The following is a 27340-nucleotide window of genomic DNA, read 5'->3' as shown; positions in this document are numbered from 1 at the left end:
CTCGACCCAAAACGTCACCCATTCCTTCTCTCCAGGGATGCTGCCTGTCCCCGCTGTGTTACTCCAGCATTTTGTGTCTTAACATCGGGTTAAGCCAGCATCTGCAGTTCCCTCTTACACACTGTAGTGTGAGCACTTGCACTTCTGAGAATTATAACTACTATTAATTCAAATTCACACATGCACTGACTTCACTGCCCAACACCCGGACTTCCATCTGTATATATGTATGTAGCGCCGCAGAAATTGTGCACCTATCCCCCCCCCCCCCCCCTTCTCCCTTCTGTTTTTGTTTTTCTGTTTCTTGTTTTTTGTGCTAAATTGTATGTATGCACTGAGTACGAGCAGCTTTCAGTTTCACTGTACATGTATAGTGACAATAAATGGCATATCTATCTATCTACAACGTCTGAGCTCCAGAGTCTTCAGGTTTCAGCTTAATTCATTCAGAGGGGAGATGTTGCAATAGCCAGGCGCTTCCTGTATTAGTCGGCTGCAATGCCGAAGAAGGCCTTCAAGTGAAAACACGAGGCAACTTGTATTATTTCTAATAATCTTTGTCCTTTTCCCCTAGAATCTAAAAGTTCGGATGACGATGACACCTTCACTTCTCCTCTTCTTGCTCTGCTGGAGCAGGAGGAAAAGAGAAGAGAGATCAGGAGTGAGAAGAAATCAAAAAAAGGCCTGCTGTTTCAAATCACAAGCGATGATGGCTTTCAGATCCAGTGTGATAACATTGAAGGTAGAGTTAGTTTACAGACTATGCATGGGTGGAGTGAGGGCCTTGATGCCAGGCGTTTGGTGAAGAGAATATTTTCATTTCCTGCAAAATAAAATGATGAACAAAATGAGTGCAGTGTTGCATTTGTAATTCTTCGCTTCTTTCGGAATTACAATTATGCTGTAAGAGTTGGCAGAGAAACTGCATTTCCAAGTGCTCCCGATAATTAGTCCAAACTGACATCAGACATTTTCTGGGACTATATATCAGATAATGCTAATTGCAATAATTGAATGGTTGTTCATTTTGATTATAGCTCAATTGAAGAGTAAATTACAAACCATTTAAGAAAGTCAACCTGCATTCTGTAATCAATTATCCAGTGGTAAATATTGTTGAGATGTTGCTGTTGCTTATTGACTGCTGATTTATCTTTGTATCCTTCAGTGTAGCATGTAGGGCACATTAGAACACCCCGAGATCATAAACCAATGTCAATCCAAGTCATCTTTTATTTTAAACAATGATGGTGTAGTGACCTTTTGGGTTTCCACTTTGCTGGGGGGAGGGAAAGTATGATCCAAATTTTCTGAGAGTACGATATTGATGGAATTTGGTGTCTATTGTGGAATTATGGATTTGTCTAACTAGTAGGAAACTGAATTTTGTTGCAGTGATTGAAAAGAACAATTGGACCCAACTTGTTTTGCTTCTCATTGTTGTCCATTTTCTTTGTAGAAGGGTGGAAGGTGTTGACAGAGAAAGTACAGGAAGCTCGAACCAATGCCCGACTGAAGCACATATCATTTTCTGGTAAGCAGCATTTACTGTAACGGGAATTCTCTTTAAAAAAAATTATATTGTAGTTAAATACAGGTAAATCTGCCCCCGCAGAGCAGAAACATTAACAAATGCAGTCCCATTCTTTTTAAAAAAAAATGTTAGCCCATCTACCATGAATTCCACTTCCTGATGTAGTACGATCTTGGTGCGCTTGTATCCAAAGATCTAAAGATACAAGCACACCAAGAATGTGCCACGCCAGGAGGCATAACACTGGGGCAAGAGGCAAGACACTTTGTATCATGGAGTTCCCAAGTGTTACAGGCTCCAAGGTCTATTATGCTTGTCCATTCCTTGGCTGGAGAATATTCAATAGACAATAGGTGCAGGAGTAGGGCATTTGGCCCTTCGAGGCAACACCACCCATTCAATGTGACCATGGCTGATCATCCACCCCGTTCTTGCCTTCTCACTATATCCCTTGACTCCGCTATCTTTAAGAGCTCTATCTAATTCTCTCTTGAAAACATCCAGAAAACCGGCCTCCACCACCCTCAGATGCAGAGAATTCCACAGACTCACAGCCCTCTATGTGAAAAAGTATTTGCAAAATGGGCAAGGTTGTCTGTTAATTGGCTTCTGTAAAAAGCCCCTGGTGTGTAGGATGCGAAAAGTAGGATATCATAGAACTAGTGTGCAGTGATGGATGGTCAGTGCGATGCGGTGGACCGTTTACACACTCTATCTCTAAACAGAAGGCTGGTTTTAGGCATGTACTAGCTTATGCTTTTGCTTTTCCATTTGCAGGGATAAATGGCCTGAAAATGCTGGGCATTTCTCACGATGCGGTGGTGTTCCTAATTGAACAGCTTTATGGAGCAAAACGTTGCAAGAATTACAGCTTCAAGTTCCACAAACACCAAGAAGTAGATGAGCTCCCTATCAATCCACATGGTTCAGCACGAGCCGAGATACACCAAAGGTAAAACTATGGCCAAAGATTATATTTCAGCTGCTTGCTCATTGTTGCAGTAGACTTATTACAGATAGCAAAGTGACTACACATTGCATTTCAGCTTAAAGGCATTAAATATAGCATGTTGGTGACAAGGACCTTTTTCCAAAGTATTTGACTGAATGCATTTTAAACAGTTTCCTTTCCAAACTTTTGCTTCTCCATTTTTTTTTTGGTCAAAAGAAGGATACCCATGGCAACCACCAATTTGGTCCAAGTTGCCCCTTATTGGAGTTTGAATTTGCCTGCAGGTTTTGCAAGTGATGGTCTCAAGCATTGATCAGATGCAGTTTTTATAAAACAGTACATGTGGACTGTACATCTACTTCCAGTAGAAGTATGAAATATGCTGGCTGAATCAGCCATGAGTCAGGATGGCTTGGATTGGTTAAAGAGGTTCCACAGAATCTCAGCAGCAAGCCCTGAGGAATGAGATGGTGCCGAATATTCATGCTGTTTGTCTGCATCCTCTATTCCCCTTTCAGTCCCCAGGAACCTGATAGCCAAGCAGGTCCTATCTGCTGATGAGTCCTGGAAGGTCGTGTAACAAACAAATGCTTGGTATTTTTAAATCCTTGGAGGATATTCAGAATAAACGGGAACAATTTAGGTGAAGTCCTGAGAGAAAAAAAGTCTCAAAGTCTCTGCGATGTACTTCAAGGCTATTTTTCAAACCTGGAATAAAAGCAACAATTTACAGAAATGTATCTTACAGTACTAGAAGCTGTAAATGCTGGAATCTGGAGGAAAAATAAGCTTCTGCAAGAATTCTGTGGGTCAGACAGCACCTGTGGAGGCGAGGTGGCAGAGAGGTGGCGGATGTTGCGGTTTGCGACTGTACATCAAGATTTCAGTCTAGACGCAGGGTCTCAAATCTGAAACGTCCACAATCTCTCTGCCTCCAATAGATGATGCCTGACCTGCTGAGTTCTTCCAGCTGTTCTTTCTGTGCTACCTTAAAGTAGTATTCAGTAATGTGCATTCCCTCAATCAGCTTCTATGAGACGGTGTTCAAATGCCAGTTGCCTTTATACCACAGTTCTCCAACAAGCACAATGACCAATCTAAGCAGCAATCAATCACTTTGTGATCCTCCAGGTCAAAGTACAAACTTTAACTCACTCGTGGAATCTTACACTAAATGTGCTCTGTCTACCATTTTGCCTCAAAGCCCTATTTTGGTCAACAAGGCAGCTCTTTAGCATTTAAACAACAAAAACAGCTCCAATGTTTGGCCAAAAAAGGGAGGAGTTGTGTGGAGATTGCATGAAAGAGATTCACCATTTGCTCTGTTTTATTTGTACAGGAAGTCAGCGTTTGACATGTTCAATTTCTTGGCTTCAAAACATCGGCAGCCGCCTGATTATTGTCCCAACGAGGAAGAGGAGGAGGAGGTGCAGCTTAAATCAGCTCGGTGGGTGCAAGTGATGGATGGGCAAACTTTCACACACTGCCTTTCACACACAGAAAACTAGAACTGTTGTGTGTTCTTCACAGATAGGGAAGGTACAAAATAAACAGGGAAATACTGGGCAAGTTGGGTGGATTCTCTGGAGGATGGAAAAATTGCCATTTTTAAGTTTGTCCTCTGTGCAAGATAACATGTGCATGCAGACAACTGTCAGGCCCATCAGCATCGAGTTGATACATTCACAGTTTGGTATTAAATATTCCTTAGGCATTTTTTTGAAGATTTTAACATAATTTGGACATTTATTAAAGAACAATGACGATGTGATTTATTCACGTGGGTGCGCCTAATTTACCACAGCAAGTTATTTGTTTGTCAGGTGAGTTGACACAGTTTGCTTCTCATTTGCACTGCCTCAGAGACTGTTTATTCAATATGCTGGTACCCTAGCAACGAATATAAGTGTAGAATGTGGTAATTGGCAAAATGCTGAGCTATGCAGGGACCTTTGCATAAATAAACAGATACTTTCTTCATAGAAAGAATAATGGCATTAAAGTTATATGTTTGAAGTCCAAGTACGAATGCTAGATATGTTGGCATTAGTAATAGTTTATCTTTAACATGTACCTAAAATATGCTGGTCAAAAACATTGCTTATAATATGTTTAATTCACAATTTAGGTACTTATTTAAAACAAAATGTATAGTATTTCAGAAATTAAATTGTCGGTAAGGTTATGTTTGAAATGGGTGGGAAATGAAGGTGATTATACCTTTCCTTCAGTCCACGGTTCTCCAATAATTATTTCTGCGTGTTGTATGCTGTATGAATCATGTGTTATTCTGGGCTGATGTCACTCTCTTTGACCTTGTAGACGGGCAACCAGCATGGACCTCCCTATGGCCATGCGATTCCGGCACTTGAAAAAGACATCAAAAGAAGCAGTTGGTGTCTACCGGTAAGGGAGCAATGCCCCCAGGTTACAGTAGAGTTATAAGCCATTAATAAGGCAGTGATTTTTGTTATGTTAATGTTACACTCTAAAGTGCACAACAAAGACAAATCAATTTCATGCATTTTGGTCTTAATTAAACTTTCAATTAACATTTCAAACTCTGAACAACAGGTTACAATACCATGCCGTTTATTGTCATTTGAACCTCAAATTAAGTTAAAACAAAATTTGGTTCCTGCAGTCATACAACAAGAAAAACCCCCACAAATAACACAATTTACACAAACATCCACCACAGTGAATCTCTTCCTCACTGTGATGGAAAGGAAAGTCATTGACTCTCCCCTGTTTTCCATTCTACTCCCGAAGTTAAAGCCCCCGGGCGGGCGATGGCAAGTCCCATGGCCGTTAAAGCCGCGCCGGGCGATGCAAGACCCTGCTCCGGGTCATTTTTAAAGTTGCCATTGCGGGAGCTCCAAAAAGCGGTCTCCCACTAGGGACCCACGAGCTCCCGATGTCACCGTCCATCGGACCTGCGGCTGGAGCCTCCGAAGCTCCGAAGTCGGGTCGCAGCCACGCGCCACTACAGCTCTCCATGCTCCAAAGCCGGCCAGCACCACGATGATGAGTCTGCAGGCTTCGCAGCTAGAGCCCCCAGGTCGTTCCGGTTGGAGGCCGCTCCATGGTGCTAGGCCCCAACGACAACGGAGACCCGACAGGGAAAAGGTCAAGTCCCCCGTACAGGGAAGAGATTTAAAGGTTTCCCTTGCCCCCCCCCCACATATACACAGCTAAAAACAATATATAAACTACAACCAAACTATATACTCAACAGGACAAAAAATTAAAAACAGACAGACGGACCGCAGAGGCCGCTGCCACCAGGTGCCGCCATCTTTAAATTATTCAGTAGCCCTAAAATAATCTCATTCCCTGCAACCACAACTTTGAGGCTACAGCCTCTAATTACAAATTCTATGAACATTTAAAAGCTGCAATGACCAACAACATCAGAATGGATGCAGTTGGTCAAATTATATCCTGCATTTGTACAATGATCCACATTAGCTAAGTGTATTTTGATGATATCTGTAGAATCAATTGTTATAAGGATGCTATTTTATTAACTAATTGCCAGTTTTTCCACATTATATCTTTCATCTTTCTAGATGAAAATTGTTATTGTTTCCTTTTGGAGGATCTTATTTTGGTTGGTTATTTTGATATTTAGACATTTGTTAGTATATAGAAACATAGAAAATAGGTGAAGGAGTAGGCCATTCGGCCCTTCGAGCCTGCACCGCCATCCAATATGATCATGGCTGATCATCCAACTCAGTATCCTGTACCTGCCTTCTCTCCATACCCCCTGATCCCTTTAGCCACAAGGGCCACATCTAACTCCTTCTTAAATATAGCCAATGACCTGCCCTCAACTACCTTCTGTGGCAGAGAATTCCAGAGATTCACCACTCTATTGAAGTTGGAATTCATTTCTTGACAATTAACAAAGATTTATATCTTATCTTCGGTCTGTTCTTAAATTGACTGAAAGAGATAAAAAGGACAAGATCATAAACTTTTTAAGTTCCCGCCGAAAAAAAGAAGATACAGGATTTAAGAAAGGAAGCTGCTTAAAAGATGCCAAAGTCTATAATTGTTTTTCCATTCAGAGGCTACCTGGGGTCATAGTATAACAAGTTTCCATCCCCAACCACCTGGAAATCTCTAATTTAGGGAACACTAACTTCACAGCACCTCATATTCCACTCGGGTACCTTACCACCCAATGGTTTGAACATTGAATTCTCCAATTTAGGTAAATCTTTGTTTCTACTAACTTCTAAAACCAGGAATGAGGCTTCCCAGATCAGTCAGTAGGTAGTGTGGAACTGAAGTCATTGAGATGAAAACTGTTTCAGATACCTGCTCCCATCTGCACTGTCATGACAAATTTTAATTAAAATAATAAAATGTATTATCAGATAAAATGGCACTGAAATACAAGGGAAAATATTCCCTGTAAATTGAGGACTGAGTGATGAATGCTACCTTAATTAATTTTAAAACAATCCTGCATAGAAAATTGTGAAAGGTTTTCTTCTGATCAATGTAGGAACATGCAATCATATTAAAATTGTGGTTTGTGGAGCGAGCAGAGAGTGGGGAAAAAAATAACATTGCATTTATAAAATAAAGCAACAAAAAGTTTCTGAGATGCTAAAAAAACTATAGTAGGTGCAGCCCTGTGTGCGTCAATATCTCGTATACTTCCTCCTTGCACATATACTAAGGAAGTAGTGAACAAAATGTACTTGAATCAATTGCTGATGTAACTCACCTGCAAATCAAGAGATGTGCCCGAACAGGGCCCGCCCGAGCATTCAGAAATCATGGATGCAGTACATCTGAAACATAGGCAGAATATGACAGAAAAATTCAATAAGACAGGCCACATCATCGAGTGAGAGTTAATATCTCAGAACAATGATCGTTCATTAGAAAACTCCTGATTTACCTCTTGATCGATCTTTAATGCCCTTTAAAATAATGAAATTGATAATTAAGAACAAACAAGATGATAGTTGCCATAGTAAAGAGCAAACAGTGTTGGGTTTAATTTCTATTCAGTCAGCATGATGGAAGTAATTTGACAGAGTATTCTAAGATAAATCGGGACGTGATTGACTTGGACTTCCAAACAATAAAGTCCCACAATTGAGGAATTTACTTAAGGTCAGAACTTTGGCGATGTAGGATAAAGGTAGGCGATAGCAAAACCTTTCATGTGGTGTCAGTGAAATGGAGTACTGATGGTCTGGATTCAAACATTCAATACAACTTGGCAACATTGGCACGTTCTCAAACCTAACGTCTGTATGATTCTGAAGTACTGACTTGGGAAATATAAAATAATTTGTACCATGTGAAATTTAATGCTGATGAATATATACATGAATATAAAATATTGTTTCTGGAAAGAGAAGATAGAAAATGTGCAAACTTTATGAATTGTGTGAATTATTTTAAGTTGAAAGAAATCAGGATATTGTTTGACTGGATGCTCAACAATTCAGGAACAATGATCAAAATAAAGGAGATTGCTGAATTATTTAAATAATACAGTGGCGTACAAGTCAGATGAGATCTTTCACGAGAGTTGCAAGGAACTGCAGATGCTACAATCTTAAGTAAACCACAAAGTGCTGAAGTAACTCAGCAGGTCAGGCAGCTTCTGAGGAGGGAATCAATAGGGGATGTTTTTGGATTGGGACCATTCTTCAGACCCTTGTTTTGCAAACTGAATTGTGTACGAGTCAGACCACATCATGAGAGTTATGCCCTGTTCCGGTCACAACACAAAGGAGACTTTGTGCACTCAAGGCAGTTCAGAGAAGAACCACAAGGCTGATCACTTGTGTTGGATGTATGAGAATTTGGACTTCTTGCCGTTGGAAAGTGAAGAAGAAGGTGTTCTTATAGAGGAACATGCAACTCAGTGAATGATGTGGAATATTGTGAGAACACAGAACTAAGTTCAACAAACAAAAGACAGGTTGAGAAGTGATGTAAGGAAACTTAAAATTCGATGACGTGACAATAATTTAACTAAAATGCCGAAAGTAAAGCCTGGAAACAAATGTTTCATTTTCCAATTGAGGAGAAACGTTTTTCTTGACAGTTGAAGCTGAACTACCTCAAGTGTAAATATTTTATATTCTTCACACAAAGCAATTAGCTTCAATGTCACTGAGCTAAGGAGAGAAAAGGCAACCATGTCCCTGAGTAGATAGTAGGTGTGTGTGTGTGTGTGTGTGTGTGTGTGTGTGTGTGTGTGTGTGTGTGTGTGTGTGTGTGTGTGTGTGTGTGTGTGTGTGTGTGTGTGTGTGTGTGTGTGTGTGTGTGTGTGTGTGTGTGTGTGTGTGTGTGTGTGTGTGTGTGTGTGTGTGTGTGTGTGTGTGTGTGTGTGTGTGTGTGTGTGTGTGTGTGTGTGTGTGTGTGTGTGTGTGTTCAAGACTGCATTGGTATCATCTTTGCTAAAACAAAAACCGAATAGCCTGGCAAAATTCACTGTTAACACTGAGACACCTGAATGGTATTCAGGCATGATAGCTGAGTGTACCTGTGCATAGGGATGAATATTCTAGTTTGAGATAGTGCCATCAAGATATGTCATGAATCAGCTATGTTATGATTTTTTCTGACACGTCATTCCTCTTAAGAATAGATGTATGTTATATGGGATTGTTCAGTTGGTTGGGTGTTATTGATTCTTTTGAGCCTTTCAAAATTTCCTTTAGCTTTCATTCCAACCACAAAATGAATGAATTCATTCCATGCTTGCTTTTTTTTGTAAAGGAATTAATTTTGTTTGTTGAAGCACTTATTTCTAGGTCAGTGGTCTTGAAGTGAACGAGATCTACATGCTTAAGACAATAGTAGCAATGAAACAACTCAGTTTTCACACACTTTCTCTTGGATCTTGAGATAATCAAGTTAGTGATTTGGGAAACGTGGTTGGGGGTTAGGAAAGTAGGTAGGGAAATGAAACTGTTCAAGAAGGAACCGCAGATGCTGGAAGATCGAAGGTACACAAAAATGCTGGAGAAACTCAGCGGGTGCAGCAGCATCTATGGAGCGAAGGAAATAGGCAACGTTTCGGGCCAAAACGTTGCCTATTTCCTAAAGGGTTTCGGCCCGAAACGTTGCCTATTTCCTTGCTCTCTCCTCCCCTTCTCAGCTCTCCCTCAGCCCTCTGGCTCCTCCTCTTCCTTTCTCCTTTCTTCCCCCCCACCCTACATCAGTCTGAAGAAGGATTTCGGGCCGAAACGTTACCTTTTTCCTTTGCTCCATAGATGCTGCTGCACCCGCTGAGTTTCTCCAGCATTTTTGTGTACCTAGGGAAATGAAACTATTCAGTTGCTTTCTATGCTATTAGTAACTGATGTAGTGTTTGAGTAAAATTGATTATCCAACCAAGCAAGTTAATTGTATTAATAAAACAAGCAGAAGAATGAATGTGTTACAAGACAGCATGATATTGAGAATAAAAGCTCGTGATCTCATGAATTTGATGTTCATAATAACTGATTTTCCTTTTTTTCCTTCTACTCTTTCCATGTTTGTACATGTTGTAGGTCACCAATCCATGGACGGGGCCTTTTCTGTAAACGAAACATTGATGCAGGTGAGATGGTCATCGAATATTCGGGTAATGTCATTCGATCTGTCCTCACAGACAAACGAGAGAAATATTATGACAGCAAGGTGAGTTTCTGGTGCAGGTTTCTGGTAGATTTTAACCCCAGGTGCGGGGATAGCCATCGTGGGAATCACTGATGTTGTGTCTCCGCCATTTAATCAATCCTTTCTGAACTAGCGCTATCTTTATGGCATCAGCGAGCAACATACCAGCTTCCATGTGACATATACAGCTGACCTGCTTGCATTATTAACTCGCACAACTTTGCTGTTTATTTTAAAAAGCGGTTTGTGTGCCTGTGTTTTTGCCCATTGTGCATTCATTATTCATGCTGTTGAATAGTTGGCGTGTGGAATCTTCACCAATCTGGTTTTGGAACTGATAGTGCATTTTGAAACTGAGCTGCTGTGAAGATGTGGCTCTTCACATGCCATGGTGTTCCTACTGTTACACACTTGAGTACAGTGCCCTCCATAATGTTTGGGACAAAGACCCATCATTTATTTATTTGCCTCTGTACTCCACAATTTGAGATTTGTAATAAAATAAAATCACATGACTATGTATAGTGCACAGCTGTCAGATTTCTATTACAGTGAAACCAAAATGTACAAAAATGCCTTCAATGTGTAGAAATCTGACACCTGTGCACTTTAACCACATAGTCCCCCGCATTGTTCTATTACAAATCTCAAATTGTGGAGTACAGAGGCAAATAAATAAATGATGGGTCTTTGTCCCAAACTTTATGGAGGGCACTGTATGTTCCTGCCTCTGAGTTAATTGTTGGCCACAGCTTTGACTTTCTCCTTACTGCTTTTACTTTTCCAAATTCAATGGTGTCTAAATTCATCCTTGAAGAGATCTACCAGATTTGTCCTTGGGTTCAAAATACCTAGCAAGAGTTATTCATACTGCAGATACTAGGTAGAGAAACTAAAATAACGCTAAAATTCATTTGGATTGTATTGTAGCCTGTAATATTCACATCTCTCCATGTTTGCTAATTTATTATTAATCCATGGTCTAATAGTGATGGAATTCAAAATAATACATCTCTCAATGTGTTGGAAGTCTAACCCACCAGTCATCTTAATTACCAATGGCACTTCCTTCTGCATCAGTTGCTAACTACTCTGTTGATATAAACCTTCATTATTGCAAAGTACCGGTAGACAATAGACAATAGGTGCAGAAGTAGGCCATTTGGCCCTTCGAGCCAGCACCACCACTCAATGTGATCATGACTGATCATCCCCAATCAGTTCCTGCCTTCTCCCCATATCCCCTGACTATCTCAAATGAAAATATCCCCATATTTTTAAGAGCCCTATCTAGCTCTCTCTTGAAAGCATCCAGAGAACCTGCCTCCATCGCCCTCTGAGGCAGAGAATTCCACACTCACCACTCTCTGTGAGAAAAAGTGTTTCCTCGTCTCCGTTCTAAATGGCTTACTCCTTATTCTTAACGCTAAAACAATCCGGTAACACTAAAAAATGTTGTGACTGGAGCTTATCTATCGTTGCAATATCAAGCTTTGAAATATTCATCAAGATTTAGGAAAGTAGTCCCCTCCTTGGTGAGTTACCCCCATCCCATTGACCCTATGCTACAAAGCTGGATCATTTAGAAATAGCTGCCAATCTCGGAAATATCCCTCGACAATTAGACCCCTATTGACCTCGGCATCTGCATGATGGGAGAACTTCTCCAAAGAATTAGTCGGTTAATCGTCTTGAAGGAAAGTTAAACAACATAATTCTTTGCCAGTAAGCATCGCCATCACACACCAAACCATGGATATCACAGAAGATCAATTTGTGCATTTTTGTTAAACATTTATTCCTGTAGTTATTGAATAAAAAATTGCTTTAAAAGTGCTTGATTCGCTTTGGCTTGCTTGCTTCTGTGATTTTGCCTGCTCCATGGAATGAAAATGAAACTGTCCACTGTGTGATGTCTTGTGTTTTAGAAAATTAATGTCACCAATGAGGTGGGTGGTGTTGTGACTTGCATTGGGACTGTATGATATTAATCACATACTATAAAATGATATACTAGCCCACAAATGAAAGAATCAGTGTTGGAGCTGGGGAATAGTGTTGGAATAATTTGCAATGTGTTCATGCTGCAAATATATTATTTTGATCTTGATTATATTTCACCCATTTGTGGAAACACTTTTTCTCATTTGAGATAGTCAGGTAAAATGTAACTTCCAAAGATGATGGTGTGGGCTCAGGTCCAACCAGACGTGTGTGAACGTTTTTAAACTTTTCAAATACATCACCAAACCAGATCCTGTGATTACATTGGAAAGAAGGAATTCATGATTTAAAATGAGGATGAGGCTGACAACCTCGGAGTTAATGTGTATCTTCGATTTGGCAGGCTGGGTTTCCCAGGCCTTGCAAAATCTTGTACCTAAAGGGAGGTTTGGATGAGTTTGAGGGAGAAAGATACATACTACTGTTTCAGCGTTACTGTTGGAGCAAGGGGAGATCAGTTCCACTCATGATCGAAACCTTGTCCTGTCTACATAGAAACATAGAAATTAGGTGCAGGAGTAGACCATTCGGCCCTTCGAGCCTGCACCGCCATTCAATATGATCATGGCTGATCATCCAACTCAGTATCCCGTACCTGCCTTCTCTCCATACCCCCTGATCCCCTTAGCCACAAGGGCCACATCTAACTCCGTCTTAAATATAGCCAATGAACTGGCCTCAACTACCCTCTGTGGCAGAGAGTTCCAGAGATTCACCACTCTCTGTGTCTAGTAAAGGATTTGCCATTCACACATCCACCTATCGGGTAATGGATTGAAAGGAGTTTTTGTTTTTAATTGGAATCTCAACATCTCCAATTTTTCCTATTGAGAATATCCTAGTTTGGGTATTATTGTTGCAAATTTTTATTGCATTTTTTTTGTGATTCTGCGTTTTTTTCCTAATATGTTAGATCTCCAATGGCCACTAAGATCGAAGCAGTGCTTGGTATTTTAAATGCATAGGTTTTGTAGAAGTTAACTATTGTGCTGCTGCACTTAGCTGTGGTATTTTTGGCCCACTAATGGAAAAGGTTGTGACCTGCTTCAGGCCAAACTCGGTTTGGACATTGGATGAGAACAAAATCAAGCTTGGCTCTAATGCTTCTCTTGGTCAAGCAGCCTGCTGCTGCAGTCAATGTATTAGAGTTGCTAATATGCAGCAATACTACAAGAGTTGGCACATTTTGGTGAAGGCTGGGGGAAATCCATTGACTTGTACTGACAAACATTGTGTTAACTATTTTTCTGCTATTGTCTTGTACTCGCAGGGGATCGGTTGCTACATGTTCCGTATTGACGATTATGTGGTGGTGGATGCAACAATGCATGGGAATGCAGCTCGTTTCATCAACCACTCCTGTGAACCCAACTGTTATTCCCGTGTGATAAGTGTGGACGGGCAAAAGCACATAGTCATTTTTGCTGTGCGCAAGATCTACCGGGGTGAAGAGCTGACATATGATTACAAATTCCCAATTGAAGACGCCAGCAACAAACTTCCATGTAACTGCGGAGCAAAGAAATGCAGGAAGTTCCTGAACTGATAAAGACTAGTGGAGAAAAAAACCCTCTTGAGGTGACTGCCATGATTCAACGGGATTACTGGGGAAAATTAAAAAATTCAGGGATGGGAATGGTCTGATAATTGTACCGCAATGTGCAAGAATGCACATTCTTGATAGAGCACAGTTTTAAACACTAGTGGCAAAATGCTATTCCAATGTATTTTGTATCGACCCTGTTTAAAAACACTGCAAAACTGTGGCCGCTGACATTTCCAAAACTGCACAACAGTGTGTTGAACAGTTACAACCTACTTTTCATTCCAAACAAATGTACAGTTCCTTCATTGAAATCCTGACTAAAGTCAATGTTCTTGTGAGTGATGGCACCAAGGCGCAGGTCACTTGAGTTGAATCATCTCTGAAAAATAAAGGATAAGATCAAATATGACAGAAAATAACCTCTTTAGCAGTAATGCACTAGAAAAGGCAGGGGAAATTCAATGAAAATCTTTGACATAGAGATTCCAACCGAGGAGTAGATTTATAATTGCGATGTTAAAGTGGGGAAGTTAAATGTTTTAATAGCTCCATTGCTTATGATAGCCACTGCACCACAGAAGAACTACTTAACCATAAGCAAGGACAATGAACTGAATTGTGGCCGTACCTGTGCAGCTTTGGGGAAGACCTGTTGTCCCATGCAATCACATCGATCTGGCAAATCCAACCCCCTTTCCAGGAGGCAGCTATCTCTGGTTTTATTTTAAGGTTGCGAGATTTTTTTTTAATTGAAAGAATTACTTTTCTTGGCAGAAAATAGAATTAACACTAAAGATTGTAATTCTGCCCATTGGATTTCCTCCATACATTTTTTTTTCCTTCATTGTAACGATTACCGCACTTGCTACTCAACTCAATCTTGTAAAGCCCATGCAGGTTGTAAACGTAACTAGTTACTGATAGTTATACTACCTGTTTAAAGTGAATGAGTTGTGATAAAGGCACTAATTCATTCTCTGAACTTCTGCTTTAAATGGTACTCGCGTATTGTCATGGGGATAGTGCATGACACTATCAAATGCACTTACTGTCCAAACATTCACCAATTGAAACAGGTTAATTAAAGGCTTAGGGGTTGATATTTCTTGACCAGAGGGAAGAACAGTTAATGTTAATGTGGAAATTGCAGAAGGCAGCTAAAAGCATCACTCTACCCGTATTAAAATCCACTGACTTATAAAAGCCAAACTTACTATCAACTAGCAACTTTTACAACTTTTGTTGCTTGTGTGATGGATTTTAACTGGATTTTGCTACCAAATTGTGTAGGATTCTTTAAAACATATTCATTGAGGAAAATTAATTGGCATGATCGATGCAGGCTCGAAGGGCCAAATGGCCTCCTCCCGCACCTATTTTCTATGTTTTCTATTTTTCTATGATGTCATTGAGTATCCACCAAAGGAAGAAAATTTAATCCTATTTTTAAATTTGCTTTTGCACTCTAAACTTCCTGATGATGAAGTTGAAGATGAGGGCACAGAAGTGCTCAGTGACTGTGCATTGTACTGATTGGAGTGATTTTTGCCTATTGGGTGTTCCACATATTTTGATTAAAAGCTACAGTAACAGCAGGGAAATGTCTGAACAATAAGCATCTACCTGTTGGTTCCTTAAAATTATCTTTTCTGCATTCCTAGTTGTGCTGTAACTAGGCACAGCAGGACATTAAACCTATATTGAACTCTAGATGGGGAGGTTGCCAGAGGCACTCATGCTATTTTGGAAGAAAATGTTTTTGTGATTCATGACAAAAAAAATAACAATTATCACAATAGCTGACTCCTGGAAACGGCAATTTTTTTTGACCAAATGAATGCATCTCAGGTGGGTTTCTGGCAGTGACTTAATGACCTTGATCCCTTGTATTTTTGCACTCTGTGCTATTTAGATAAACGCTAAATCTAATGTGTTTGTACTGACTACAATAGTGTATCCTGTTTTTCAGGTTACAGCTGTATTCCATATCACCCAATATCAAAATTTCTGCTGTATCTTGTGTATTCCATTATCCTGATTAGAGATCTGTCTGCTGCTTTCTAAGCTTTCGTTTGCTTTCCAAAAAAAGGTTTGGCTAATCAGGATATTATATCTTATTGGGGCACAGTCGTTTTCAAAAGTTGAATTATCCCAGCAACACATCTTCTCACCCTTCCATTCAGCTTCTCCCTCCCTATAGACAAAATCGATGTTCTTTCAAACAATCATTGACAGCTTAGCAAGCTGACGGGAGGGAGCAAGGTTGGCAGAATGTTTTTTTCCTTATTATGGTCCATGCTGTCCAGTATTCTTGTTTATTTAGTTATAATTCTGCCAAAAAACGTGGATTTTTTTTTTTTTTCTCATTTTGTTTTGTCTTCACTCAGTTGCTGCTATTACTTCATGACATCCAACTGCCTTTAGAGACCATGTTCCTTGCTGCTATGATATCAGCTTTTATTTGAGGGCACCCTTGCACAGACATGGGTACTAACCCCTAACATAGGAAAGGACAGGTGGGGTCGACCTAAAATGGATAATGTACCTCATTTAGTACATGATTGAATTGGCATACTTAAGAGCACAGGAAAGGCACACCTGAGTATGGCATTAATGTTCAGGTAATGGGAGTTCTACTTGATGGGTGGGGGGGGGGGGGGGAGGTGGGGAGTAGTTCTGTATGCACTGACAGTCAAAGTCCAATATATGCTGTTCTATTGACTGTGGCTGGATAGGTACATAATATCTAGCTGAAAAGATTGTGTTTGTAATTATTTTTAATCCAATGTCACTGTTGCCAAACAGCTGCAGACAAACTACAACGAACTAGGAAAGGAAACTTAACTAGCAGTGGATATATTGGTTAATGTCATTCTGAGTGCACCCCTCTTATTATATTGTAGGGCACTTCAAAAAGGGGACAAAGATTTGATTACCAGTTGCTATTGTTATTTCTTGCTAAAAATAGTTGATTTGGATAATTGAAGGAATATATGAAACATCAGTGTAGTCTCAGTGAGGATGTTATTAAGTACAATTGCCAGAGATACTGTTTTATTAAATTCATGAGGTATAATAAGGTATTTAAAAGGATATTGAGAATGTTCGAGCCTTGACATTATGGTTGAGACTTCAATATTTTACCACAAAATGTGTAACTTCCCATTCAAAGTAGTAGTTGAATAGCTGTGATGTCCCTTGTGTGGGCTTTCAAAACTCTTGTGTTTACCTCCCCTGATTCCACATTGAATAGCTGAGATTGCTGCATTAAATACAACTTTAAAGTGGAGTAAGCACACTAGCCCCGAGCAGAATCACGTATTCTCACAAAACAATCATAAAACTGTCCCCAAATCCTGAAATAAGCACTACATGCTTAAGATGCAAGAGGCCCCTTAGAGTCTCTTGTTGGCACTCTTGTAAAATGCAATGTTTAGTTTTGGCGAGATGGGTTCCAGGATCTCAGCTCTGCGGTCTTCCCCGACTCAAACATAAATCCTCTTTGTGTGCCTCTTCATAAATGCTGTACTGTGTTCATTCAGAGGCAGCCAGCAGTGAACCTTTAAACTGACTGGAGTTCATTCTCCATCAATTAACGAAGTAAATTGCAAAAATCTCTTCAACTTGACAGGCAATCAGAGATTTTAAATAGTGCTTTTTGTCCAGTTGTGTCAGTGCGGGACTTTTATGGAGACTTTATGTTATGAGTTAAAACACTGAATAAAATATAGATGTTCTCTCCGACTGACACTATCTCTAACCCAAGCAGAGATTTTTTTTTTTAATGTTATTTATTTGAAACCCATTTGGATATATAGGAAACTTGAATATAATTGTATTTTTTAAAAAATAATGAGAATGGGAAAGAAGTAGAAAATAATATTTAAAAACATAGATAACTGAAAATAGCACAGCAGACAGAGCCAGGTGGTGACGCCTGAGTATGTGTACCAAAGTCTTGATTCATAGGAAGAAATGAATCATTGGAATTTTAGTTCCTTCTTGTCTTGCCCCCTTCTTTGTAACTAGCCCAGCACCCTTTTAATTCAGAGTCCAGACACCGAATGGTTGCAAAAGAACAGCTGGGCTGTGCGAATCAGAGTGGGCCCTACAAGAACAGTTTTTATTGTCTGATCCCCTCTTCAAGATATTGACTGTGAGTGTGGGAAGAACAGGCAGCAGCTAGACCACTGGTGTAGGATTCCACATGTTTGGGCTGTGGAAAACAGGCATACTGCTGAGAAGAGTCTGTCTCTGACAGCGAAGCCCTTGTCATTTGGCAGCATCACGCCCGCCTGCTTCCTTGCCTTTTAGATTTTATGGGGGTGGAGGTGGCCAGTGGTGGGCATGTGTGGCAAGTCAGAAGAGATGACTAGTTGCTAGTTTGCTTTTGTTTACAAATGTTGCTGCTTTTGTTCGTCCACGTGGCTGGTCAGAGATTGGAAATAAACTGTCATGTATCCCTTTGTGTTGGTTTCCGACCGAGGCAGTTAAACTTTGAAATCTTTATAACCTGCACCATGTAGTGTATATAATTAAGTGCCAGGTTATTATTTTTAAAGAGTTTTATGGACAACCTATCAGAGGTTTAATGACCGGCCAACTGACAATTGAAAATGCTGCCATAGTGCGCATATATATATATATTTTTTTAGTACAGTTTATTTATTTAATTTGGGGTCTTTTTGTGGACGATATAATCTGCACATTGATCAGTAGTTTGGGGTCACTGCTGGTGAATATGCATACCCAGCACTCCAAATCTGAACATAGGGTCACTTGACATGGAGGTGATATAGCTTCATGTAGGTCATTTATCCCAAATGAATGAAAGGCCACCCCAGTCTGCATGGTCTCTTTTTCTCATGATTATAAGAAGGGAGTGCTTGCTATGTATCCATGAATGCCAGAAGTAGGATTAGCCTCCAGTGGGAAATGTAGCTGTAATGAGAGAGATTCCTTAAGGTGCCAGTGTACCTGGCAGAACTAGTTACAGTGACTGAGTTCACTCATTGCAGCAGTCATAAAGCTTGATCTATAGTTTAAGCACCAAAGTTTTGAAAAATAACTATATTTACACTGCTGTTGTCCTGTTACACCATTCCATGAGTAAGGCTCATTTCTGTACAGTTAGTGTCTTGTAGAAAGCTTCATTCTTGAATGTAAGTTTTTTTTCCTCGGGATTGGGGTGTTGTCACAATTTAAATGGACTCCAGCTCATTCTCCATGGGTTCCAGAGCAAACCCGGAAGAATTCTATGACTGTCATTAGAATCCACAACAGGATGGCACTTTGTATCTTCTCAACGTCTCCCTTGGTTCTTTTCGTCAATGCAGGACTTCACCCTACAAATGCCACAGCAAGATTACACTTAATAAAAATCATGTTGCCACAGGGTAGTCATTTCGATCCAGTCTCCATGAAACAGACCAGGTTCACACCCATTAGCATCTGACAAGGAAGGCTAAGGTATTACTTTATAAATTGTAATACCGCTTAACTTTATTTCGCAACCCGACAAAGTAGGAAGGACACAGCAGTTTTAAAATGAATGTATCTTTTTTCTAATGACTGAAATTATTATGAGACTTTTAAATGACACACCGTAAAGTTTGCTCGATGAAATACATAATCCCATCTGAAAAAGAAGAGGGCTGGTTCTCATCTATTTAGCATCCATTTCAAAGCAATACAATGTTTATCGATAAGTTTGCAGAGATCGTGTAAGACCATCATGTCTTAGTTTAAAAGTACAGGATCTTGATTAAAAAAAGATAAGGAGGGGGAGAGAATACAATATCTGAATTATTTTCAGAGAAAAAATGCTTTGGTGATATTTCCCCCAAATTTAAAAATATTTAAACACTATTGCTGATTTTTCTTTCCATTGTCTCACAAATGGTTAGCTGACTCTAGCTATTAGAGGGAAAACAATTTTTAAATTATTTTTTTAAAATAAGGGTACATGTTGTGTCTGTACTTCCATGTTCCTTGTGACTAGAATCCTTCGTTTCCCCAATATCCCCCACCGGAACAGAATTATATTTATACGTACGTTTTTCCGTTAATGTGAATATATTTTTGCGTCTCTTCGAGATGAATACACAAAGGAGTGGTAGATGTAAAATGTTCCCGGTTCAGAGAAAACTTACGAGAAATGTGTTTTATTTTTTATTCATGATGAGGCTAATTGTACCCTTTTTAATTATTTTTTCATTTTTTGCGTTCCTGTAAATTGTTATTTTTTACATGGCTCTTGCAAGTCGTCTTTACAGTTTGATTAGTGCATCAGTGTTAAACAATATCATGATAATGAAGGTAATTTTAATTATTAAGAAAAACTGAAAGCTATGCTAAAGAATGAATGTAAAAATATGTACATAGTTGTAAAAAATGTTTCTAAGCGTCATTTTCTATGCACTTTTTTATTTAAGTGATAGTTTAATTAATAAACATGTCCAGTTCATCCTTGGAGATACTTTAAATATATTTTGTGTATTTCATGTGGGATTACTTTTTATTAAAAAGTGTTGATCCTCGAATGTTGCTAGGACCCTCGCTGAAATTACTTGCCTTCTTTTGACCACACATGTAGCATTGGTAGTTTTATATCATTAAGATAGTATTTCAGTGGGATTCATATGACTAATATTTCCAGAAAAATCACCAAATGGAATTTATTTTGTTCTGGCATTGTTTATTTTAAAGCAATGTGGACTTGAGTCCGTGTTTTTGAGTAAAGCTGAGGTTGGTGCATTTGTGTGTGATGGGTCAGAGGTTTTGGGCACAAAACATGAAAAACAGGAATAAGCCAAATGGGCGTTCGGATGTAGTCAAGTCAAGTTTATTTGTCACATACACATACGAGATGTGCAGTGAAATGAAAGTGGCAATGCTCGCGGACTTTTGTGCAAAAGACAACAACAAAACAACCAAACAAATTATAAACACAATCATAACACACATATTCTTTTATATAATAAATAATAGAAGGAAAAACGTTCTGTAGAGTTAGTCCCTGGTAGGGCAATCTTGTACAATCTTGGCATATTTTTCCCATCTAATTCTTATGTCTTCGTATATCACTTGATGTTCAAAAACCTATTGATCCCAGCTTTGAATGTGCTCAAAAACAAAGCATTCACAGCCCCCTGAGGGAACCTTCCAATGTTGAATCCACCAGGTAAAGAATGATCTCATCTCAGTGCTACATGGCTAACCTACTGCCTGAGTATCCCTTGCTAAGAAGCCACTTAATCCCTTCAGCCTTTAATATTTACCATTCATTTGTTCAATGGAGAGATGTTGAGAGTTACCCAGGATTGTCCTCGTTTACATACCAATAATAACATTGCAGACGTTTATTCAAAGAATTTAGAAAAAAATGTCTTTCTCAACCCATGAAAATGAGAAAAATGCCACATGCAAAGTGGAGGAACAGGAACTCATATTTTGCTGGGTAGCTTACAACCCAAAGGTCTGAACTTTGAATTGTTCAATCTTAGGTAAACAACCCCTCTCCTATTTCACACCTCTCTTCCCTAAATCCCACCTGGATGTGCACCGATTTCTCCCTTTCCCCTCGCTCCGTCCCATTCCATTCATATTCTCTCCTCCGGCTTCACATTTCTCTTATCTTCTATCCTTATCTCACACTTTTTGTCTTCACCTTTGACCAACTATCTGCCAATTAACCCCCACACTGGCATCCACTTATCATCTGGCAAACTTTGTCCTGCCGCCACCTCTGGCAACTTTCTCCCCCCCCCCCCCCCCCCCCACTACAGTCAGTGGCTCCCAACTCGACACGTCACCTATTCATGTTCCCCAAAGATGCTGCCTGACCCACTGAGTTACTCCAACCCATTTAATGATCCAGCCTCCACAACCCTGTAGCGCTGTGAATTCCAGGGGTTCATCGCCCTCTGCAAAAGTAAATTACAATAATTCCTGTTTTAAATGATCTGCCCCATGTCACTATGTTCTCTCGTTTGATTCTTTCCAACCGATGACAACATCTCACCATCTACCCTGTCTTGTCTCAAGAAGATCACCCCACATTCTGCTAAGCTGCAAAGAATATAGACCAATCTCTTTGAATCATAAAGTTGTACCATCACAGAAATGTTACTCCATCTTTGAGTGTGTCGACCTTTTTTTGCCCATCCACATTAATCCCATTTGCCAACCCCATATAAAACAATAGTGGGGGGGGGGGGGGGGGGGGGGGGGGGTGTTGACTTGTCCAGATTTCAAGAGGATTTGGGTTACTTAATGGCGTGATTAGGGCAAATGGATTGATGATCATTTCATTAAGTTGTGTCAACATACCATCAAAGCTTTGTGGCCAACGAAGGAGCATCTCCCTCCCTTACATCTTTGGTATTCCAAGAAGGACTCAGGACATTGGAACACACAGGTCATTGCAGGTAATGCAAACTTGAAAACATCTTGACTGATTTTCTCAATAAAGTGGAATTAATTAGTTTATGGTGATCTGCACACAATGCAAACACACAGTGGCCTCCACAATGTGTGGGATGGTCGAATGCTCCAAACTTTAATGATATTTAAGAGGGAGTTAGATGTGGCCCTTGTGGCTAAGGGGATCAGGGGGTATGGAGAGAAGGCAGGTACGGGATACTGAGTTGGATGATCAGCCATGATCATATTGAATGGCGGTGCAGGCTCGAAGGGCCGAATGGCCTACTCCTGCACCTAATTTCTATGTTTCTATAATGGAAATCGATCTTAATAGCGTTGACACTTGTTATTTACAGATGAGCTGTTAAGTAATATTTTTGAGGTAGGTTTTATTTATTGTTAGGGGTATGGGTTTGTCAATGTGCTGTCTGCTGATGTGACAAATTGTTGCACTGAGCCTCTAAAGCACCTCCATGGGCAGATTCATTGCAACATGATCATGTCACATTCATACAGGTTGCAAGCGGTGGCAGGGTTGCATTCAGCATTGTAATAATAATAATAATAAATTTTATTTATGGGCGCCTTTCAAGAGTCAAGGACACCTCACAAAAATTTAGCAATTAGAGGAAAAACATGTAAGCGGAATGAAATAAATAGTAGAGACATGACTAGTACACAAAGTAAAGACAGAATTCAATACAAAACACAATATGGGGCAATTCAAGCATAGATGAAAAGGGAGGGGGACGTGGGGGCTAAGGATAGGCAGAGGTGAAGAGATGGGTCTTGAGGTGGGACTGGAAGATGTTGAGGGACACAGAATTGCGGATCAGTTGAGGGAGGGAGTTCCAGAGCCTGGGAGCAGCCCTGGAGAAGGCTCTGTCCCCAAAACTGCGGAGGTTGGATTTGTGGATGGAGAGGAGACCGGCTGATGTGGATCTGAGGGACCGTGAGGGTTGGTAGGGGGAGAGGAGGTCAGTGAGATATGTGTGTGGGGGGGGGCAGATGGTGGAGGGCTTTGTAGGTGAGGACCAGGATTTTGTAGGTGATCCGGTGGGAGATTGTAGAGGCTGTGTGACCATTTAGTAAACCACTTCCCTGCTCTTTACACAGCCTTGCAATTCTACTGCCCTTGTGGTATTTGTGTTCCTTTTTGAAGGTCGTTAAATCTACATTTACTAGGGGGCGGTGTATTCCAAAGGCAATAACTGGCAGTGTAGAAAAATAAAATGCATCATCGTCCTAAACAAACGGTTATTTCTGTTTGCGCACCACACGGTGCAGACACGCACTGTCTAGTGGATCATTGGACAGGTATCAGGAATGAATTGCTGCTTAAATCGCCCACGACTGTTGCCCGGGACAGGCTTGGCTTCCACATAGCCCGTGCGTGCGGGGGGTCTGTGGTTGATTGATGAGATTTCATTAAACTAAACATGGAGACTGACCTAATGCAGACAAACGACTTCAACGGAGATGGTCAGAAAAGTTAGCATGGATGTGGTGGGCCGAAGAGCCATTACTTTGCTACACCAATTTTGAAAAACAGTGGGGAAACGTTTTTTTTTAATATATTCCTGCATATAAAAAGGACATAATTGCAAAGCCATTAAGCCTTTCTATTGAACATAAGAATAGTAAAATAAATATTCGCTAGCAAATTAGGCTTTGATCCTATAACAAGGTTTCGAGGTGAAAATAGATCAGCAATGATCGAATGGCAGAGCAGGCTCGATGGGCCGAGTGGCCTCATGCAGCTCCTGCATTTTGTGTACACTTGCCACAATCTGCAGGTCAGTGCCCTCGGCCAAGGCTCCCGCCCACACTGACCATTGGCCACAGGTGAATGCAAACAGCTACTGTAACCCTGGGTGTACTAGCTCCCACACGCTGCCTGTGGCCGGCACTGAGAGACCATGACTACCCCCAGGGACCGGGCTGTGCTCCACACTATCCTCGACCCCAACAACCCCTTCGGACACGATCCCTGGTCCGAAACAGAGCACGAACTGGTCGATGACGGTGAGTCTCCGCTTCAGCGGGTTATAGATGGGAGGAAGGTTGCCTCACTGCAGTTGTACAGGGCCTTGGTAAGACCACACCTGGAGTTTTGGTCTCCTAATCTGAGGAAAGACATTCTTGCCATAGAGGGAGCACAGAGAAGGTTCACCAGACTGATTCCTGGGATGTCAGGACTTTCATATGAAGAAAGACTGGATAGACTCGGCTTGTACTCGCTAGAATTTAGAAGATTGAGGGGGGATCTTATAAAAACTTACAAAATACTTAAGGGGTTGGACAGGCTAGATACAGGGAGATTGTTCCTGATGTTGGGGAAGTCCAGAACAAGGGGTTACAGTTTAAGGATAAGGGGGAAATCTTTTAGGACCAAGATGAGAAAATACATTTTCACACAGAGAGTGGTGAATCTCTGGAATTCTCTGCCACAGAAGGTAGTTGAGGCCAGTTCATTGCCTATATTTAAGAGGGAGTTAGATGTGGCCCTTGTGGCTAAAGGGATCAGGGGGTATGGAGTGAAGGCAGGTACAGGATACTGAGTTGGATGATCAGCCATGATCGTATTGAATGGCGGTGCAGGCTCGAAGGGCCGAATGGCCTACTCCTGCACCTAATTTCTATGTTTCTCACCCGATGGGCGGGAGGGTTCACGCTCACTGCTTCACCCGCTGAGTTTCTCCAGTATTTTTGTCCACCTTCGATTTTCCAGCATCTGCAGTTCCTTCTTAAACAGTAACTCAACGGGTCAGGCCGCATCTCTGGATATAAGGTGTCGACCTGAAACGTCACTTATCCATGTTCTCCATAGATGCTGCCTAACCCGCTGAGTTACTCCAGCACTTTGTGTCCTTTTGTACACTAACCAGCGCCTGCAGTTCCCTGTTTCAGCATTCTGTCCATCGCCGTGTTTAGACAGCAGGTTTGACCCGGTGCTCGTGGATCAGGCGAAGGATCTGGAGCTCCGTGGAGTGGAACTGGCAGAGTCCGGCCATCTCGCCTCTGCTCTGGGACTGTTTGACCAGGCTGTCTCCATCATCCCCCACCGCCCATCCGCTTACAACAATCGTGCACAAGCTCTGCGGTTGAAGGGAGACACAGCAGGTAAACACCACAAAGGCCAAGTAAGATCAGCATTGGGTCAAATAGGACCGAGGTACATGCTTGTCAGTAGACTGTCTATAATTTGTATTTAAACATTGCAGAGTAGGGGAATCTTGAACCAGAGGACCTACTGTAGGTTTAAGGCGGGGGGAAAGATTTAATGGGAATTTGAGGGGTAACTTTTTCACACAAAGGGTGATGGGTGTATGGAACGAGCTGCCAGAGGAGGTAGTTGACGCTGGGACTTACACAACTTTTAAAAAGCAATGAGACAGATACATGGATAGGACGGGTTTAGAAGGATATGGATAAACTTGGGTGATTTACTATGATAAACAGGGTGGTGAATCTGTAGAATTCATCGCCACAGACGGTTGTGGAGGACAAGAAATAGAGTCTTGTCCTCCACAAGAGTTTAGAACGGAGACGCGGAAATACTTTTTCACACAGAGAGTTGTGAATCTGTGGAATTCTCTGCCTCAGAGGGCGGTGGAGGCCAATTCTCTGGATGCTTTCAAGAGAGAGCTAGATAGGGCTCTTAAAGATAGCGGAGTCATGGGATATGGGGAGAAGTCATGAACGGGGTACTGATTGGGGATGATCAGCCATGATCACATTGAATGGCGATGCTGACTCGAAGGGCCGAATGGCCTACTCCTGCACCTATTGTCTATTGTTCATTGATTCACGGAGGTGTTTGGCTGACCAGTGGGTAATTTGTGCTCTAGGAGCTCTGAGTGACCTGGACAAGGCAGTGGAGCTGAGTGGAGGCAGAGGGTGGACAGCCAGCCAGGCCCTGGTCCAGCGCGGTCTACTCCATCGGCTCTCTGGACACGACCCCGAGGCTCTACGGGATTTCCAGCAGGCGGCGGGTCTGGGTAACGCCTTCGCCAGGAAGCAAGTGACCCTCATGAACCCGTACGCAGCGCTGTGCAACCGCATGCTGTCCGAGATGATGGCCAACCTCCAGAACCCCCCACCGTCCGTGTGAAGGGCCGTGTAACACTGGGGCAAGAATCAATGAGATACCATCACTCCCCATCAGTTAACCTGCTCTGACATAATTTGCTGTTCTTTGGCTCATGATATCATGCGTTGCGATACTTCCTCCCTCCACAGCTGCTGATAAATTCACACTTGTTGTTCCTTGATCAGAATTAGCTCCAACAGAATTATCTCCCCATTGTTGCCTGTGTAGGTGGAGGTTATAATATTCACCCTGCTCACTAACTGGAAAACAACACTCTATCGCTGGTTAACAAAACCTGTTAGGATCCTAACTTATCACTGGCTACCAGATCCTATGACCATTGGTTACCAGAGCCTGTGTGATGGAAGCTAGTTCTACTGTTGTCAATTCATGTTGGTTATCCAAGCCTTCTCTTCGTTATTAATAGACTGTGCACAAGACAAGCATCTGTTGCTACTAGTTACCATGTTGTTTAGGATGAGTCTAATCCTGTACACTCGCATCACACAGGGAGTTTGCAGTTGCCCTACTGATAAACAATGTTAGAATGAGGTCCATCCCTCTACGCGATTCACACAGACAGTGTTACATCACCACGGATGCTGACTGACCCGCTGAGTTACTCCAGCACTCTGTGAAACGTCACCTATCCATGTTCTCCACAGATGCTGCCTGACCCGCTGAGTTACTCCAGCACTCTGTGTAACGTCACCTATCCATGTTCTCCACAGATGCTGCCTGACCCACTCAGTTATGGTGCAGCAGCATCTATGGAGCTAAGGAAATAGGCAACGTTTCGGGCCGAAATCCTTCTGGAAATAGGCAACGTTTCGGGCCGAAACCCTTATGGGTTTCGGCCCGAAACGTTGCCTATTTCCTTAGCTCCATAGATGCTGCCTGACCCGCTGAGTTACTCCAGCACTCTGTGAAACGTCACCTATCCATGTTCTCCACAGATGCTGCCTGACCCGCTGAGTTACTCCAGCACTCTGTGAAATGTCACCTATCCATGTTCTCCATAGATGCTGCCTGACCCGCTGAGTTATTCCAGCACTCTGTGAAACGTCACCTATCCATGTTCTCCATAGATGCTGCCTGACCCACTGAGTTACTCCAGCACTCTGTGTTAATGTCCAG

At 41.4% G+C, this 27340-nt stretch overlaps 2 protein-coding genes across 2 annotated transcripts in view; both read left to right on the top strand.

Annotated features, from left to right (window-relative positions):
• The window catches only part of kmt2a (lysine (K)-specific methyltransferase 2A), a 100138-nt gene extending 79910 nt beyond the window's left edge, over positions 1-20228 (top strand). The window contains exons 30-36 of the mRNA XM_055660533.1: positions 575-742; positions 1460-1534; positions 2312-2486; positions 3826-3933; positions 4809-4892; positions 10028-10157; positions 13411-20228. Coding sequence (XP_055516508.1) covers positions 575-742; positions 1460-1534; positions 2312-2486; positions 3826-3933; positions 4809-4892; positions 10028-10157; positions 13411-13686 — 1016 coding nt within the window. The 3' untranslated portion in view covers positions 13687-20228. The remainder of the gene's footprint in view (positions 1-574; positions 743-1459; positions 1535-2311; positions 2487-3825; positions 3934-4808; positions 4893-10027; positions 10158-13410) is intronic.
• Positions 20229-23982: 3754 nt separating this feature from the next.
• LOC129712253 (tetratricopeptide repeat protein 36-like) lies at positions 23983-26966 on the top strand. The gene is made up of 3 exons (XM_055660531.1): positions 23983-24135; positions 25045-25233; positions 25962-26966. The coding sequence occupies exons 1-3, from the start codon at positions 24030-24032 to the stop codon at positions 26222-26224; spliced, it is 558 nt and encodes a 185-aa protein (XP_055516506.1). The 5' UTR covers positions 23983-24029; the 3' UTR covers positions 26225-26966.
• The last annotated feature ends 374 nt before the right edge of the window (positions 26967-27340 follow it).

This window comes from Leucoraja erinacea, chromosome 32 (genome assembly GCF_028641065.1).
Source record: "Leucoraja erinacea ecotype New England chromosome 32, Leri_hhj_1, whole genome shotgun sequence".
NCBI lineage: Eukaryota > Metazoa > Chordata > Chondrichthyes > Rajiformes > Rajidae > Leucoraja > Leucoraja erinaceus.
This window is presented reverse-complemented; position numbering and strand designations above follow the sequence as displayed.

Coding starts and splice junctions, on each gene's coding strand:
- LOC129712253 (XM_055660531.1), top strand. CDS start 24,030: ATGACTACCCCCAGGGACCGGGCTGTGCTCCACACTATCCTCGACCCC. Junction 24,136..25,044: donor GCACGAACTGGTCGATGACG/GTGAGTCTCCGC, acceptor CGCCGTGTTTAG/ACAGCAGGTTTGACCCGGTG. Junction 25,234..25,961: donor GTTGAAGGGAGACACAGCAG/GTAAACACCACA, acceptor TTTGTGCTCTAG/GAGCTCTGAGTGACCTGGAC.